Raw genomic sequence first — 19,423 nt, 5'->3', positions numbered from 1 at the left:
CTGTCACTTGGAATTCTATATCCAGCAAAACTATTTCAAACATTAGGGCAAAATAAAAACATTCTCGGGCACACAAAAATTAGAGAGAATTTATCATCAGTGGCAAAGCCACTGCTAAAGATTATCCTAGAGGGAGTTACCATCATGGCTCAGTGGTTAACAAATCCAACTAGGAACCATAAGGTTGTGGGTTCAATCCGTGGCCTCACTCAGTGGGTTAAGGATCTGGCGTTGCTATGAGCTATGGTGTAGGTTGCAGATGTGGCTCGGATCCCCCGTTGTTGTGGCTCTGGTATAGGCTGGCGGCTACAGCTCCAATTAGACCCCTAGCCTGGGAATCTCCATATGCCACGGGCGTGGCCCTGGAAAAGACAAAAAGATAAAAAAAAAAAAAAAAGATTATCCTAGAAAGAACAAAAATAACCCCCAAAAGAAATGTATATAAACATGATGAGCAAGAAAATGGTAAACATTGGAGTTCTTCTTGTGGCTCAGTGGGTTAAGAACCCAACTAGTATCCATGAGGATGTGGGTTTGATCCCTGGCCTTGCTTTAGCGGGTAAAGGATCAATCATCTCCACAAGCTGTGGCATAGGTCGTAGACACAGCTTGGATCCCTTGTTGCTGTGGCTGTGGTGTAGGCCGGCAGCTACAGCTCCAATTTGAGCCCTAGCCTAGGAACTTCCATATTTAATTAAAGACGGATCACAGACCTAAAATGAAAGGTAAAAGCTATAAATCTTCTGGAAGAAAACAGAGGGGAACATATTTATGACACTGGAATAAACAAAGACTCTTGGATGAGACAAAAAAGGCACTAATGATAAAAGAAATTGATAACTTGGGGAGTTCCTGTCATGGCGCAGTGGTTAACGAATCTGACTGGGAACCACGAGGTTGTGGGTTCAGTCCCTGGCCTTGCTCAGTGGATTAAGGATCCGGCGTTGCCTTGAGCTGTGGTGTAGGTCACAGATGCGGCTCGGATCCTGCGTTGCTATGGCTCTGGCGTAGGCCAGCGGCTACAGCTCCGATTGGACCCCTAGCCTGGGAACCTCCATATGCCACGGGAGCGGCCCAAGAAATGGCAAAAAGACAAAAAAAAAAAAAAGGAAAAAGAAATTGATAACTGTATGTCACTAAAACATAAAGCTTCTACATACAAAAATACTGTTAAGAAAGCAAAAAGGAAATCATCAGAAAACATATTCAATATATATATCAGAAAAAGGACTGAATCTAGAATAAAGATCCATCACATTCAATGACAAAAACATAAGCCTTTTTTTAATAGGCAAAAGACTTTAACTGATACTTCACAAAAAGATATGTTAGAATGTCCAATAAGTACTTGAAGAGATGCTAAACATCATTAGTCAACAAGTAACTACAATGAGAATCATGCAATCACTAAAATTATAAAGACTGTCAATGTCAAATATGGCAAGGATGTGGAGCAATTAGAATTCTCATTTATTGCTTGTGGGAGTGTAAAATGGTATAATCACTTTGTAAAGCTGGCAATTTCTAATAAATTTCGACACCCAGCTGCGTTATGGCTCAGTAATGACACTCCTACATACTTACCTAAGAGATAATAAAGAGTATATGTCCACCAAAGTATGTAAAAGACCACAAGAATATTTATGGCAGCTTTATTTTTAAGAGTCAAAAATTGGAAATAACCAAGATGCTTGTGAACAGAAGATGGAAAAGGCACTCTGGGGTAGGGAAAGGTACTGACTAGAAAAGGGAAAAAGGGAACTTTCTGGAATGATAGATACGTTTTCTATCTTAATCTGGGTGGTAGTCAAATGAAAATACATTGACATAAAAAAATTACTGAAATTTATAGTTAAGATTTGTGCATCTTACTGTATATAATTATACTCTAATAAAGTCTGAAGGAAAAGTCTTCACATTTAGAGTTCAACTTCTGAATCCCTATTTCATGCTTTTCATGCTCATGCTTTTCATGCTCATGCTTTTCATGCTCATGCTTTTCACACAATATTGTCTCCTATGCCATCAAGAACACTGGCGAGGCAATACATCCTAAAGCATGTTTTATTATTATCTACAGAATTTTCTTTCAAGCTACTGACAACCATTCTTATGCTCTGATATTGTTAAAGTACATAAATACTAGTGCTATGGTCTGAATGTTTGTGTCCTCCAAATTCTTACGTTGAATTTCTAACCACCAAACACGATGGAATTAGGTGAGACTTTTGGGAGGTGCTTAAATTATGAAGATAAAGCCCTCATGAGTAGAATCAGTGCCTTATCAAAGAGACTCCACAGAGATCTCTAGCCTCTTCTACCATGTGAGGATACAGAGAGAAAGCACCAGCTATGGACCAGGAAGGGGGCTTTCTTCAGAATGTAACCAAGCTGGCATCCTGATCTTAGATTTCCTAAACTCTAGAACTATGAGAAATAAATTTCTGTTGTTTGTAAGCTATCTGGTCTGGGCTATTTTATTATAGCAGCCCAAATGGACTAAGACACAAACATTAATTATTCATACAACTTCTTGTTGATCTGAAATTTCTTTCATCTATTCCAAGGAGGTTGCTCACTACCTGGCATGTGATAAGCAACCTCTGAATCTATCTCAGTAACAAAATGTAACACAGCTTTGCTAAACATAGCTATCTTCCTTTTAAAAGTATTTGATTACTAATTAGCAAGAAAATGTGAATTGCAATCATTCCTTCAATGAAAAGTATATTTCACTAATATTAAATTGTCTTTAATGTTCTATCTCCATGCCTTTTTGAATAATGTTTCATTTCAATTCCAAACCACAGTGTAATCTTTTAAAATACATTGTGAAGAATGATTAAGTTCAAAACATGTTAACACCAACAGCTGAAATGACAGTGATATAAACAGCTATAACCACATTCACATATAGGTAGGCAATGAAATTTCTGTAGCCTGCCCAATAGTGGTTTTAAGATGCCATATGTAGACTCTAAGACATATCGTAAGGACTTCAAAGTAAAATCTTATAGTCTTAAAAGCAAACAGAGAAAGAAAAAGACTACCTACAAAAAATGACAGTAGACATTTAATGACAATAATAGAAAGCTGAAGACAATGGAATATGAGCTTCAAACGTGGGAGAAAAATAACTGTAAGCCAAATCAAACAATCAGTTATGAGTAAAAGTAAAATAAACACATTATGAGACAAACAAAAACTGAGAGAGCTTATTACCACCATATTTATTTTAAAGGAACTTTATCTAAATTATATATTTTGGGAAGAGTGGTGAACCCAAACGAGCATGTAGGTGAATCCAAATAAGCACTGACTGAAAACATAGGAATTAAAATATCTAATTTGGGGAGTAAAAAGATAAAATGGAAATACTAGCACAACAAAAGCATGCAAAATGGGAGGGAGTTACTGGATTAAATGATTCTAGGATCCTTATTTGAGAAGCAGGTAGGAATGTGTATTAACACTATAATTTAAGTCAAGTTTGTATTTTTAAATGTTAAGACCAACCATTAAAGAGAAGAAGAGCAGAGAAAACTCCATCAACTTGAAAAAATAGCATAGGAAATAGCACAAATAGAAAACATGAAATAACACCAAATGAAAAATCTAGATATATCCATAATCACAATTAGTACAACAGACTCTGGTCAGAAGATCGATTCTCAGATTATAAGTTAAAAAAGGAGTCGTGCATTTTTTATAAGAAAAAGGTTAGGAGTTCCTGTTGCAGCACAGTGGGAACAAATCTGACCAGTATCTATCAGGATGTGGGTTTGATCCCTGGCCTCTCTCATTGGGTCAGGGATCCAGCATTGTCATGAGCTGTGGTGTAGGTTGCAGACACTGCTTGGATCCCAAGTTGCTGTGGCTGTGGTGTAGCACCTGCAGCTCCTATTCAACCCCTAGCCTGGGAACTTCCATATGATGTGGGTGCAGCCCTGAAAAGCAAAAGAAAGAAAGAGAGAGAGAGAGAGAAGGAAAGAAAGAGAGAAAGAAAGAAGGAAAGAAAGAGAGAGAGAGAAAAGAAAAAAGAAAAGAAAAAGGGAGGAAGGGTAGAAGGAAGGAAGGAGGAAGAAAGAAAAAGGTTAAAGAACTCTTAATATGATTCATTGAGATGAACTCGTCATCACTACTGTTAACATTCCTGCCTGAAGTCCATAACCAGAATCTAATTATAAAGAAGCAATTAGACCAGCCCAAATTGAGTAACATTCTACAAAATAATAAACTGATGTTCTTTTTTTTTCTTTTTATGGCCATACCTGCAGCATATGGAAATTCTTGGGCTAGGGGTTCAATGAGAGCTGCAGCTGCAGGCCTACACCATAGCCACGGCTACATAGGATCTAAGCCTCATCTGCCATCTACACTGCAGTCTGCAGCAATGTTGTATCCATAACCCATTGAGCAAGGCCAGGGATTGAACCCACATCCTCACAGAATCAAAGTCGGGTTCTTAACTCACTGAGCCACAATGGGAACTCCTAAACTGCTATTCTTCAAAATGGTCAATGTCAGGAAATACAAAGAAAGACTCCAGTACCATCCCAGGTTAAAGACAACTAGGGAGACATAAAATCTCACCGAAATGTGTAGTCTTGGATTTTCTTTTGCTATAAAGAAAACTATTGAGTTAACTGAGAAACTGTGAATGGGATCTATAGATTATATATTAGTATCATATCAACGTTAATTTCATGATTTTGACAATTATAATATAGTTATGTAAGAGAATTCCTTGTTTTTAAGAAATACACACTGAAGTAATGAAAAGGTATTATTGTCTACAACTTACTATTAAATGGTTCAGAAAAATATATACATAAATACAAAGAAAGAGACTGGTACATATAAAGAGAAGGGAACAAACAGAATGATCAAAAGAAAAGATAAAGCAAATGTACTAAAATGTTATCATTTAAGGACTCTGAGTGAGGGGGTCTTGGGATTCTTCATACTATTGTTGCAACATTTTCCGAAATGACATCAAAATTAAAAATCTTAGAAAGGGTAAGGGATCAAAAATATATACTAGAAAAAATTAACCAAAAGAAAATGGATATTAAATTAGACTAAGTAGGAGTTCCCATCGTGGGGCTGCGGAAATGAATCCAACTAGGAAACATGAGGTTGCAGGTTTGATCCCTGGCCTTGCTCAGTGGGTTGGGGATCTGGCATTGCCATGAGCTGTGGTGTAGGTTGCAGACACGGCTCAGATCTGGTGTTGCTGTGGCTCTGGAGTAGGTCAGCAGGTACAGCTCTGATCAGACCCCTAGCCTGGGAACCTCCATATGTCGTGAGTGCGGCCCTAAAGGGACAAAAAGACAAAAAAAAAAATTAGACTAAGTAAATATTAAGGCAAGAAGTATTACTAGCTTCCTGATTTATAATACCTACTTAGACCACTGATCAGCATATAATCCATGCTCACAAAATACTTATTCAATGAAGGAGTTAGTAATTAAGATAGCTAATAATGATAAAAGAAACAATTTACCAGAAAGATACATCAACTTAAAACTTGTAAGCACCTAGAAACATAGCTTTAAATACTGACCATATACTAAGCAAATACTCTATTAATAGTAAGTTTGACTAGAAATTAACTGCATACTAGGCAATAAAGCAAACCTCAACAAATTTCAAAAATCAGTTACATATAATCTACATTCACTGGCCATAATTCAATTAAATTAAAAATGATAAAAAGTAATAAATCCATACATAGCAAAAAGTTTAAATATACCTCTAAATATGCACTTGCATCAGGGAAAAAAAATCATAATGGGAACTTAGAAAATACTTAGAACTAAGTGAAAATAAAAATACTAAAGTGCAAAACTTGTGTGAAGAAACCGAAGTGGAAGTTAGAAATACATAGCCTTATGTGTTTATATCATAAAAATAAAAATACTGAAAACTTATGTATCAAATATTCAACATAAAACTTTAGAGTGAAAATTTTTTAAACAGAGGAAATAAGAATAATAACAAAAATCAGGAGTTCTCGTCATGGCGCAGTGGTTAACGAATCCGACTAGGAACCATGAGGTTGAGGGTTCGGTCCCTGCCCTTGCTCAGTGGGTTAAGGATCCGGCGTTGCCATGAGCTGTGGTGTAGGTTGCAGACGCGGCTCGGATCCCGTGTTGCTATGGCTCTGGCATAGGCCGGTGGCTAAAGCTCCGATTCGACCCCTAGCCTGGGAACCTCCATATGCTGCGGGAGCGGCCCAAGAAATGGCAAAAAGACAAAAAAAAAAAAGAATAAGAACAAAAATCAGTAAAATACTTTTTAGAAGTTGTAAGAGAGATTCAATAAAGCCAAAATTGGTTCTTTGAAATTACTAGTAAAATAAACAAACCTCAGGTAATATTGATGAAGAAATAAGAAAGCATAAATAAGCATTATTAGAAGTGACAAGGGGAACATGACTACAGATAGAGCAGCCAAAAATTAAAAGAATTTAGATGAAAGGAAACTACAATGTATCAAAACTTATGTCCACTATTACACTGATTCAATAGTTTAAAGCTATCCAGACTATTTTACAAGATAGATTCCACCAAAACAGGAGTTCCCACTGTGGCACAATGGTATCGGCAGTATGTTGAGAGTGCTGGGATGCAGGTCGATCCCTGGCCTGGCACAGTGGGTTAAGGATCTGGTATTGCTGCAGCTGCAGCTTAGGTTGCAACTGTGGCTCGGATCTGATCCCTGGCCCAGGGCCTCCATGTGCCGCGGGATGGCAAAAAAAGGAAAAGAGAAAAAAATTCCACCAAAATATTCGAGGAAAAGATCATCTTTATCTCAGATAAACCAATATTTATACTAAATAGGAACCAAAATAGGGAATCACAGAATACTAAAATAGGAAGCACTCTCCAATTTATTTTATGAGGCTAGTGTGACCTTGATAGCAGAAAAGAATAATAAAAAGAAATTACAAGCCAATATAATTTATTATCATAGATGTAAATATTGTGAATCAAATATTAGAAAACAAGGAATGTATATGATACATAGCCAATAATAAACATAACAAACTAAAATGCTAGAATGACCTTTTGTTATAAAAATGTTATAATTTTCAAAGAGCAAAGAAAAATCCATATGATCAACCTAAGAGTTGCAGGAAAATTATTTAATAAAATCCAACAACCATTCATAAGCAAACTAAAAATAGAGGATAATTTCTTCAGACTTTATCACCAGCCGGTGATGTGTTTCCTTTAAAATCAAGAATAGGAGTTCCCATCATGGCTCAGTGGTTAACAAATCCGACTAGGAACCATGAGGTTGTAGGTTCAATCCCTGGCCTTGCTCAGTGGGTTAATGATCTGGCATTGCCGTGAGCTGTCGTGTAGGTCGCAGACGTGGCTCGGATCCTGAGTTGCTATGTCTCTGGTGTAGGCCGGTGGTTACAGCTCCGATTCAACTCCTAGCCTAGGAATCTCCATATGCCGCAGGAGCAGTCCTAGAAAAGGCAAAAAGGCAAAAAAATAAAAAAATTTTAAAAATTAAATAAAATCAAGAATAAGGCAAGGATGACTTTTATTCAGCTTTGTACTAGAGGTTAAGTGAAACTTCAGACTAGCTCAGTCAAATAAGCAGAAACAAAACATATAATGATTAAAGAAAACCAATAATTATGCAAAAAATTATAATTGCCTAACCAGAAAAGACAATCTAGAGATACATTATTAGAATTATTAAGTGTCTGAGCAAGGTTGCTGGATTTATGGTCAATGAACCAAAAATCAACTGTGGTTCCACATACTAGTAACAATAAAAAGTCTATTACTGACAAAAAAAAATTTTACTATTAAAAAAGTATACAATATGTGGAGAGATATCTTACAAAAAACAAATAAGTGATCTATGGAGTTCCTGTCGTGGCGCAGTGGTTAACGAATCCGACTAGGAACCATGAGGTTGCGGGTTCGGTCCCTGCCCTTGCTCAGTGGGTTAACGATCCGGCGTTGCCATGAGCTGTGGTGTAGGTTGCAGACGCGGCTCGGATCCCGAGTTGCTGTGGCTCTGGTGTAGGCCGGTGGCTACAGTTCCGATTGTACCCCTAGCCTGGGAACCTCCATATGCCGCGGGAGCGGCCCAAGAAATAGCAACAACAACAACAAAAAAAAAAAAAGAAAAGAAAAGACAAAAGACAAAAAAAAAACAAATAAGTGATCTATGGAAAAAAGCATGAAAATCATTAAATGAGACATGAATTGAGGGATGTGCTATAGTCATACTATGCCATTCATATTAATATGCCATATTCATATTATGATATTGAGTCTGCAATGTCATGAAAACATCAAGGGTTTTCAAATTCAAAGATATTCCATTGGCAGAAGGATCAGGATGGTGGAGGAGTAAGACATTGCACTCATCTTCTCTCACAAACACATCAAAAAAACAAGTCTACATGTAGAGCAATTTGCACAGAACATTTACTGAAAGCTGGCAGAAGAACTTAAACCTTCAAAAAGGCCAAGAAATCCTCCACATAACTGGGTAGAACAAAAGAGAAAAAACAAAGAGAGACATAGAGAATCAGGATGAGACTAGCATTCCTGAGAGGGAGCTGTGAAAGAGAAAAGGAACCCACACCCTGGGAAGCCACTTAACTGATGGGGAGATCAGCCAAGACGGAGGGACCTCAAAGTCACCACGAAAAGTGCAGCAGCTGGACTGAAGAGGGCAAAACAGAGTGAGAGCTGCAAAGACCAACTGCACCACCACCCCAGACACAACATCCTGAGATGCTTGGGCGGGGACTGGGTGCTGAGACTCAGGCGCCAGAGGTGGTGGGGACAAACCACAGCAGTCATCTCAGAAACCAGAGGGAGTCGTGGCCTGCCACCACTAGGGGTCTGTGAATAGGCTCCACCTGTGACCCCAGTCACCACAGAGGTCAGCAAAAAAGAGGGCATTACAACTGAGCAACACCCATTGTTGCTCTCACTCCCCTGGGAACACACCTGCCCTGCTGCTGCCACTGCCAAATGCTCTGGGCAGCACCCACACATGCTTGATCACTGTCACTTCACCAGGACCCTGCAACTAGGAGCAGCCTGTGCAGTACTTCCTGCATGGGCTAAGTGGGACAGGGGGCTTCTTGCGTGGTCTACAAGTGGCAGGGGAAAACCACCAGTTATCTCTGACTCCAGAGGTGGGTGTGGCCCACCACCACTAGGGGTCCCTGAAGAGGCACTGCATGCGGCACCAATCACCTCAGAGGGCACCACAGAGGAGGGTATTGCAACTGAACACCACCTGTTGTTGCTCTCACTCCCCTGGGAGCTCATACACCCTGCCGCTGCCACTGTCAAATGCTCTAGAGACCACCTAAATCTGCCTGAGGCTGATTACCACTTCCCAGGGCCCTGCAATTATGAGTAGCCTGCACCGTCTTCCTGCAGGTCCTTGCTACTGTCAAGAGCCCAGCAACCAGGCACTGACTACTGGCCCTACCCATTGCCTCCTTCTCCCTGGAAACACACTCAGCACCTTGGGGATAATAGCCTGCTTACACCAAAGAAAGAGACAGCAAATATCCAAACTCCCACACCAAAAATAAATAGTAATCCCCCACAAAATACAAAGGGGTGCTCTTGCATAGAAATAGCCCTTCAAGACTACTGTTTGATTTCCCTAAACTCACAGAAAAAGAAAAATATAAGCAAAATGAAGCAGCTCAGGAACCACTCCCAGTTGAAAGAACAGGACAATTCACCCGAAGCAGGAAACAATGAAACAGACTTCTGCAGTTTAATAGACAGAGTTCGAAAGGGAGATAGTGAAAAGACTGAAGGAATTAAGGCCAAATATCAAGGAATTAAGAGAAGATATAAACAGTAATGCAGATCACTTTAGAAAGGAACTAGAAAATATAAGGAGGGACCAAGAAAAATTAGAAAATTCATTTGCGGAGATGCAAAGGCACCAAAGAGCAGAATGAATAATGCAGAGGAATGAATTAGTGACTTGGAGGATAGAATAATGGAAATCACCCAATCAGGACAGCAGACAGAAAACCAAATGAAAAAATATGAAAGCAATATAAGAGATCTATGGGATAATATAAAGTAGGCCAATCTATGCATATAGGAATTCCAGAAAGAGAAGAAAAAGAAAGGGGATTGAAAACATATTTGAAGAAATTATGTCTGAAAACTTTCCAAATCTAAAGAAAAAAGATAATCAAGATATAGGAAGCACAGAGGGCTCCAAACAAGTTGAACTCAAACAGGCCCATACCAAGACACGTTATAATAAAAATGGCAAAAAACTAAAGATAAAGAGAGAATTCTGAAGCTAGCAAGAGAAACACAAAGCATATCATAAGGGGACCCCCCCCCCCCCGATAAGGCTATCAGCTGCTTTCTCTACAGAAACACTATAGGCCAGAAGAGAGTGTGGCAAGATATATTCAAAGTTCTAAAAGGGAAAAATTTGCAGCCTAGAATACTCTACCCAGCAATAATATTATTTAAAATAGAAGTAGAAATAAATAATTTCTCCAACAAAAGACAAAAAAAATTTTTTTTTTTAAATTTTAGAGTTCCCGTCATGATGCAATGGAAATGAGTCCGACTAAGAACCATGAGATTGCGGGTTCAATCCTTGGCCTTGCTCAGTGGGTTAAGGATCCAGCCTTGCTGTGTGAGCTGTGGTGTAGGTCACAGATGCGACTTGGATCTGGCGTTGCTGTGGCTCTGATGTAGGCTGGCAGCTGTAGCTCCAACTAGACCCCTAGCCTAGGAACTTCCATATGCCACAGGCGTGGCCCTAAAAAGAAAAAAGACCTCCCAAAAAAAATTAAAAAAAAAGAAAGAATTTCTTCAACAAACAAAAGCTAAAAGAGTATAGCAATACTAAACCCATTGTAAAAGAAATACCGAAAGGGCTTCTCTAAATAAAAAAGAAGAAGGCTATCAGGCTAAAGCAAGCAGCTATAGGAAGGGGTTAACATACAAATATGTTATGCAATCACAAATCAAAACCAAATATTACATTCACAAAAACTAAAACGAAAAATACACAAACATAAAATAGATGGAAATCATCCAACCAAAAAAGAAAAGAACAAAGGAGAAAAACTTTCCTTGAAAAAGACACATATACCTGTATGTTCACTGCAGCACTATTCACAATAGTCAGGCCATGGAGACGACCTAAATATTCATCAACAGATGAATGGATTAAGAAGATGTGGTATATATGCATGATGGAACACTACTCAGCCATAAAAAAGAACAAAATAATGCCATGTGCAGCAACATGGATGGAAGCAGAGACTCTCATACTAAGTGAAGTAAGTCAGAAAGAGAAAGACAAATACCATATATCACTTATATCTGGAATCTAATATATGGCACAAATGAATCTTTCCAGAGAAAAGAAACTCATGGACTTGGAGAACAGACTTGTGGTTGCCAAGGGGGAGGGGGAGGGAGTGGGATGGACTGGGAATCTGGGGTTAATAAATGTAAACTATTGCATTTGGAATGGATTAACAATGAGATCCTGCTGTATAGCCCTGGGAACTATAGTCATTTGTGATGGAGGATAATGTGAGAAAAAGAGCTATATACATGTGTATATATAAAACACACATATATAACACACATATATATATATGTATATGACTGGGTCACATACATGTGTATATATGCGACTGGGTCACTTTGCTGTACAGTAAAAAGTTGATAGAACACTGTAACCCAACTATAATGGAAAAAATAAAAATCACTAAAACAAAAAAAAATCCCAATCAAACAGACCAGTAGGGTTATTCATGAAATTTGACATGCTATTTTAGAAAGTATATAGAAAAAGACAAAGATAATTTTTAAAAAAAAAGGAAAGAAGGAAGGCAGGCTAGAAAAGGAAGGAAAGGCAAAGATTGAGGATCTTATTCTACTAACTCTTAGGACATAATAGAAAGTTACAGTTGTTAAGGCAATGTTACACTGAAACATGGATGGAGATCATCAAACAGACCAGAAAGGCCAGGTACAGACCTATGCATAAGTGGATACTTAATTTACTAAAAAAAGATACTGCTAAGGGGAGAAGAATGCACAGAAAGAATTCACTTTTCAATAAAAGGTGCTGGGACAATTGGTAATCCACATGAAAAAAAAATGGATTTCAACCACACACCACAAGCAAAAATCAAATCCAAATGGTGAAACACCTCCATGAGAAGAACTTTAAAACTCTTGTAAGATAACATTAAAAAATATCTTTATATCCTCAACCCCTAAGAAAAGATTTTTCAAACAAAAAAAGAAACGATAGACAGGAAACTAGTGATAATTTTTATTTCTGTTCCTCGAAAGACAGCAGAAACAAAAGAAATACTACTGATCAATGGAAAAAGGAAAAAAAACATTATTACAATGGGCAAAAGATAAGGCTATTTGCAGAAGAGGCAATCTCAATATCAAAAACCAAAAGATGAAAGGCATTCAATCTCAGTGGAAATTCAAATTAAAATCTCAATACACTACAATTTCATAGCTATATGATGGCAAAAATTAAAAGATCTGAAACCATCAAGTCAATAAAGTTGTGAGCTTAAAGGAACTATCAGGTAATGCTGACAGAAAGGTAACTTGGTACAACCATCTTGGAGGAAACTTGGCAATATCTGATAAAGTGAAATGATGAGCATGATCCTGGCACCCAGCAACACTTCTCCATCATTGAGTGTTATTTTTCAAATGCAGGTTACAACCAATTTTTCATTAGTTAAGAAATCAATTCAGTAGATTGAAATTAACTTTTTTTGAGACCAATATTTTTAAATGAGATACTCTAGAATAGAATAGGATATACCAAAATGTACTGCAGTAAAAGTAGGTATAGTCATAAAATGCTTGTTTCCATTATTTATAATGTATCTATATAAATACATATTTAATGAATTTCAATGTATATTTTATTACCACTGATAACTGCTAAAAATGTCTGAAAGCCACTATCCTAGAGAAATTGTCATAATTATGCACAAAAAGACATATGCAAAAATTTTATTTCCCTTTCATAACAAAAAAATAGAATATTACTGTTCATAAATAGGATAAATATTTAATTACAATAAGTGGAATACTATTTAACAATGAAATTAGTGAACTAGAGCTACAGATATAAATATAGATAAATCTCAAAGCATAATAAAAGCAACTTACAGAAGATATGTACAATATGATGTTACCATTTTATAGAACACTTAAAACATGCAAAATAATTACTTCATATTGGAGTTCCTGTTGTGGCACAGTGGAAATGAATCTGACTAGGAACCATGAGGTTGAGGGTTTGATACCTGGCCTCGCTTAGTGGGTTAAGGATCCGGCATTGCCATGAGCTGTGGTGTAGGCTGCAGATGCAGCTCGGATCCCGCATTGCTGTAGCTGTGGTTGTGGCCAGCAGCTGTGACTCTGATTTTACCCCTAGCCTGGGAACCTCCATATGCCACGGGTGAGGCCTTAAAAAGCAATAAATAAATAAATAAATAAATAAATATTGCAATTACTTCATATTGCTTAGGAATACATGCGGAATTATTTAGGGATATATATGGGAAAAGGAAACAGACATGCAGAGGAATAAACACCAAATCGTAACTGTGGTTACCTCTGCAAAGAAGGGAGGGAATGTATTGGGGAGAGGTTATATAGTAGGCCTCAACTATATTAAAAGGTTTTTTATTTATTAGGTTCACTGGTAAATATACAAATGTTGTTAATATTATTTCCTATTCTTTTGGGAATGTCTGAAATAGTTCATAATGTTTTAAAAGGAAAAATACCATTTAAACTAGAAAGACATTTGCTTTGAAATTTACAAAATTTCCAAGAAAAAGATCAATGAATTTAATACAATAAATAATTATTTTTCTATATCAAAAAATCAGAGAAGGTTTCTGATATGATGGTAAAGTAGGTAATACATTTATTTCATCATCTGCCCAAGATACAATATGTAAAAAAAAAAAAAAATCCAAAATACACAAAATGAGTAAATCCATGGAATTGATTTAAAAAAAAAAAAAAACCCAACTAGAGATGTACTAATAAATCCACATTTTTGATGACTTTCAGGGAAGTGGAAAGCAGACAGGATCTTATTAGAGATAACCCTAAACAGAAAAAACTGCAACTCAAAACTGGCAAAAGAGATGCTGCACGGCAAATGCAGCAGTTCCTTCCAACAGAAGGCCATCTTCCATGCTCAGATCAGTATATACAAAGAACAGACATGGACTGTGGGCAACTGTGGCTGATTAAGTAGAAGTATAATTAAAGATCTGTCTACTCAACAGCTATTCCTAGAACACCAACAAACCCACCCTGCCCCCAGCCTACTCCCACCCCTGCCACGCACATATGCAACCATGCACAGAGCAGCAGGCTGAAGAAATCTTCAGCGAGAGCCTCAGGATCTGTTCTCTAAACAAAACAGAGTATCTGTCAAGGAAGGATGGAGAGTTTTACCTATGGAGATGGCTAATAATTGCTATGGTAAAACCAGAGGGGAAAAGGAATGGCAATTTCACCTGGCACAAAGGATACTCAAGTCCTCTACCCCTGCGCCCAAAGTAGTTTGTCTTATTTTGGAAGCTATAGAGTGAGCCTTCCTGCTCCCTTCCACTTACTTTAAAGAGACGTCTGCCAATGGGTGGGGTTCAAAAACTTACATAAATCCAGTGATCATTCTAGGGAGAGATTTTATGGTTGAAAAAATCTATTAATCTGCACAGGAGAGACAACCACTCTTTAACACAGTCTTTCATCTAAGGATTACTAGCTATTGAGGAAAATCAAAACCATAAGAGAAAAAAAAAAGAAAGCATAAGTATGGTAACTGACCCTGGAGAAAAGAAGAGATAGGTTGAAAAAAAGACTTCAGATTTAAGTCTCTTGACTCTTTTAGGAAAAAGATATTTCAAAAAAATATGATATCACTTAAAACTGGAATCTAATATATAGCATAAATGAACATTTCCACAGAAAAGAAAATCATAGACTTGAAGAATAGACTTGTGGCTGCCTGGGGGGAGAGGGAGGGAGTAGGAGGGATCTGGAGCTTGGGGTTAACGGATGCAAACTATTGCTCTTGTAATGAATTTACAATGAGATCCTGCTGTGTAGCATTGAGAACTACGTCTAGATATTTAAATCGCAACACAACAATGGGAGGAAAAAGTATATATACATGTATGTGTAACTTGGTCCTCATGCTGTACAGCAGAAAAATAAATAAATAAATAAATAAAAAAGAAATAGAGTTGTATAGTTTCTTATTTATTCTTATATATACTCATAATTTCTAATAAGTTAATATGCATGAGCATGATAATTATGATAATTACATCATATGCACAATACTTAATAAATCTTTTTAAATTTTAGCAATTAATATGATTTCCTTTTCCTTAAGATGTTTATTGCTGCCTAATATATAACAGTAATGATTAGACATAATACTCAATGGGAAATTCAAGAAGCAATTTCCTGGATGTATATCATACATTTTCCAAATGAGAGACAAAATGTAGATGGGAATATGCTAGGGCCAAGAGATTTCTGTACCCCATTCTACCAAAGCTTTTTGGATTCTTACCACACCAAATATCCCGAGGACAGATTAAGGTCAGCCTGAGCACTTCTTAGAGACTCAGCAATGTTAACAGATTAACTCAATCTGAATGTCTTTTAAAATAAACAAGCCATTTTCAATCTTAAACTCAATCTGGGGAGGGCTGGCAGAATTTAGAGGCTCTGGAATAAATCCATGTCTTGGAGAAGGTTTCAAAATTATCCCAACCTCCTAGAAAATATGAGCATTACTTGGCTCAGATTTTCTGGGAAAACACCAAAATGAAACCAATCTACACAAGGAGACCTAGAGGTAAAGCAACATCTACCCCTCAACTTTTTCAAGTGTACCACTTATAGTACATTTAACTGTTTACTAAGGAATTCAATATCTTGAAAAAGTTAAAAATTAGATCATGCCTTTAAAAGTGCTGATATCCAGAGAAAATCTAATACAGCTTTTCTACTGCACGTAAACAAAGAAAATGTTAAAAGAACATGTTTTTATAAATCCTTAGATGTCCTCTTGGCTGGCATTGTATAATACAGCCGAAAGCCATATTTCCAGAGCTGTTGACATGTGTACAAGTACAAAATAACTGAGCATTAAGCTGTTATTTAGTTGCTAAACTTGAGTAAAACTATAAATCTAAATAAAGTTCATCTCCAGAGTTCAAGTAGCCTTTCTATGGCTTGTCCCCATAATACTAACTCTATCTCTCTTGCTCACATGCCAGCTGCTCTCTACCACATTTATGTCTTATTTTCAGAGTCAGGAAGCCAAAAAGGACTCAAGAAACAATCTAGCCCAATAACCTCACTTTAGAGAAAACTAAACTGAGGCCTTACAAACTTTAAGTGATTTACCCAAGGTTGCACAGCTAATGAGAGATGAAGCTGAGAACAGCACTAGGCCTCTGATGTCCTGTGCAACCATGCTCTTTCCACCACATCAAGCTGCCTTTTGAAAAACTGCAAAGAATATGATATTTACGTATGTCTTCAAAGCCTTCAACCTCTCCTCTGTGCCTTTTCCCTCTCAGTGCAAAAATTTATCAACTTATAGTCACCAATAACCTTCTTTCTTATTAATTCTATTCCTACAACAACACAGGAAAGGAATCAGTAGCCATCTACCCCTAGCTGATTCATTTATTGATAACACTTTTCTAATTTTATATTTGTCTTTTAGAATGGAAAACACCTAACATTTCCCAAATCAAAATATTATAAAGCATAACAATTATATCCACAATTAAAATTCAGGAAAAAACTAAAGTACTTTAGATTTTTACTTTGTAGAAAACAATAGTACAACATTTATTTCATTTTCTTAAAAAAGAAAAGCCAAAAATCACATACTGATTCCATTTTAATACTCACCACAAAAGTGATTTGATTGTGTCGCAGGTTAAGTTCAGTCAGTGAATCCAGCCCATTAAGATTATCAACGTGACTTAAAAGGTTCCTGGCAAGATTTAAAACTCTCAAATCACACAAATGATTGACATTTTCAATTTTGGTAATCTGTTAAAAAATAAGGAAGGGATGATTAGCAGGCATAAATCTCAAATATGCTGTTATAAAAATCCTAAAATAAAATACAGTCATTGGATTCAGTGACAAGTTTATAGGAAAACATTTAAAAATCTATTTCCAACTTCAACATAGTTCTGGAAGTCCTAGCCACAGCAATCAGAGAAGTAAAAGAAATAAAAGGAATCCAAATTGGAAAGGAAGAAGTAAAACTATCACTATTTGCAGATGACATGATACTATACCTAGAGAATCCTAAAGGTTCTACCAGAAAACTGTTAGAGCTCATCCACGAATTTGGCAAAGTCGCAGGATACAAAATCAATACACATAAATCGACAGAATTTCTATACACTAACAATGAAAGAGCACAAAGAGAAATTAGGGAAGCAATCCCATTTACCATCACATCCAAAAGAATAAAATACCCAGGAGTAAACCTACCTAAAGAGACAAAAGACCTGTACCCTGAAAACTATAAGACATTGATGAAAGAAATCAAAGATGACACAGATAGATGGAAAGATATACCATGTTCGTGGATTGTAAGAGTTAATATTATCAAAATGACTATACTACCTAAGGCAATCTACAGATTCAACGCAATCCCTATCAAACTACCAAGGACATTTTTCACAGAACTCGAACAAAATATTTTAAAGTTTGTTTGGAAGCACAAAAGACCCAGAATAGCCAAAGACATCCTGAAAAAGAAAAATGGAGCTGGAGGAATCAGGCTCCCGCACTGCAGACTATACTACAAAGCAACAATCATCAAAACCGCATGGTACTGGCACAAAGACAGACATATAGATCAGTGGAACAGGATAGAAAGTCCAGAATTCAACCCACGCACCTACAGCCAACTAATATATGACAAAGGAGGCAAGAATATACAATGGAGAAAGGACAGCTTGTTCAATAAGTGGTGCTGGGAAAACTGGACAGCCACATGGAAAAGAATGAAATTAGAACACTCCCTAACACCATACACAAAAATAAACTCCAAATGGATTAAAGACCTAGATAGAAGACCAGACACTCTAAAACTCTTAGAGGAAAACAGAGGCCAAACACTCTCTGACATAAATGACAGCAACATCTTCTCAGATCCACCTCTCAGAGTATTGTCAACAAAAACAAAAATAAGCAAATGGGACCTACTCAAACTTCAAAGTTTCTGCACAGCAAAGGAAACCCTAAACGACACAAAAAGACAACCCACAGAATGGGAGAAAATCTTTGCAAGTGAATCAAATGACAAGGGATTCATCTCCAAAATTTATAGACAACTTCTGCAGCTCCATACCAAAAAAACAAACAAGCCTATCAAAAAATGGGCAGAAGATCTAAACAGACAGTTCTCCAAAGAAGACATACACATAGCCAAACCACACATGAAGAGATGTTCAACATCACTCATTATTAGAGAGATGCAAATCAAAACCACTCTGAGGTACCACCTTATACCAGCCAGAATGGCCATCATTCAAAAGTCTACAAACAATAAGTGCTAGAGAGGGTGTGGAGAAAAAGGAACACTGGTACGCTGTTGGTGGGATTGTAAATTGGTGCAACCACTGTGGAAAGCAGTATGGCGATTCCTCAGAAAACTAAACATAGAACTACCATTTGATCCAGCAATCCTACTCCCGGGCATCTACCCAGAGAAAACCATCACTCGCAAAGACACATGTACTCCAATGTTCATTGCAGCACTGTTTACAATAGCCAAAACATGGAAATAACCTAAATGTCCATCGTCAGAGGAGTGGATCAAGAAGATGTGGTACATATACATAATGGAATATTACTCAGCCATTAAAAAGAACGAAATACTGGCATTTTTTGCAACATGGATGGACCTAGAAACTATCATGCTAAGTGAAGTCAGCCATATAATGAGACACCAACATCAAATGCTGTCACTGACATGTGGAATCCGAAAAAAGGACAGACGGAACTTCTTTGCAGAACAGATGCTGACTCACAGACATTGAAAAACTTATGGTCTCTGGAGGAGACAGTTTGGGGGGTGGGGGGATGTGCTTGGGCTGTGGGATGGAAATCCTGTGAAATCAGATTGTTATGATCATTATACAACTACAGATGTGATAAATTCACTTGAGTAATTAAAAAAAAATCTATTTCCAGCTTCCTCTGTTGTAGATATTATGTGGTAACTTAACTTGTGAAAGTTAACTAAAAGAACATATTTTATAATTTGACCATGGTAATTATTTTAAGTATTTTATCAAATAATC

The 19,423-nt window shown here is 37.1% G+C and overlaps 1 protein-coding gene across 2 annotated transcripts in view; it reads right to left on the bottom strand.

The window, feature by feature from the left end:
• LRRC49 (leucine rich repeat containing 49) overlaps positions 1–19,423 on the bottom strand; it is a 145,357-nt gene that overhangs the window by 100,295 nt on the left and 25,639 nt on the right. For both annotated transcript variants that reach the window (XM_047767200.1, XM_047767201.1), the window contains one exon: positions 17,007–17,150. In XM_047767200.1, coding sequence (XP_047623156.1) covers positions 17,007–17,150 — 144 coding nt within the window. The remainder of the gene's footprint in view (positions 1–17,006; positions 17,151–19,423) is intronic.

Source organism: Phacochoerus africanus, chromosome 2 (assembly GCF_016906955.1).
Source record: "Phacochoerus africanus isolate WHEZ1 chromosome 2, ROS_Pafr_v1, whole genome shotgun sequence".
NCBI classification, from domain to species: domain Eukaryota; kingdom Metazoa; phylum Chordata; class Mammalia; order Artiodactyla; family Suidae; genus Phacochoerus; species Phacochoerus africanus.
Note: the sequence above shows the minus strand (reverse complement) of the source record. Positions and strands in the feature narration are given on the sequence as shown.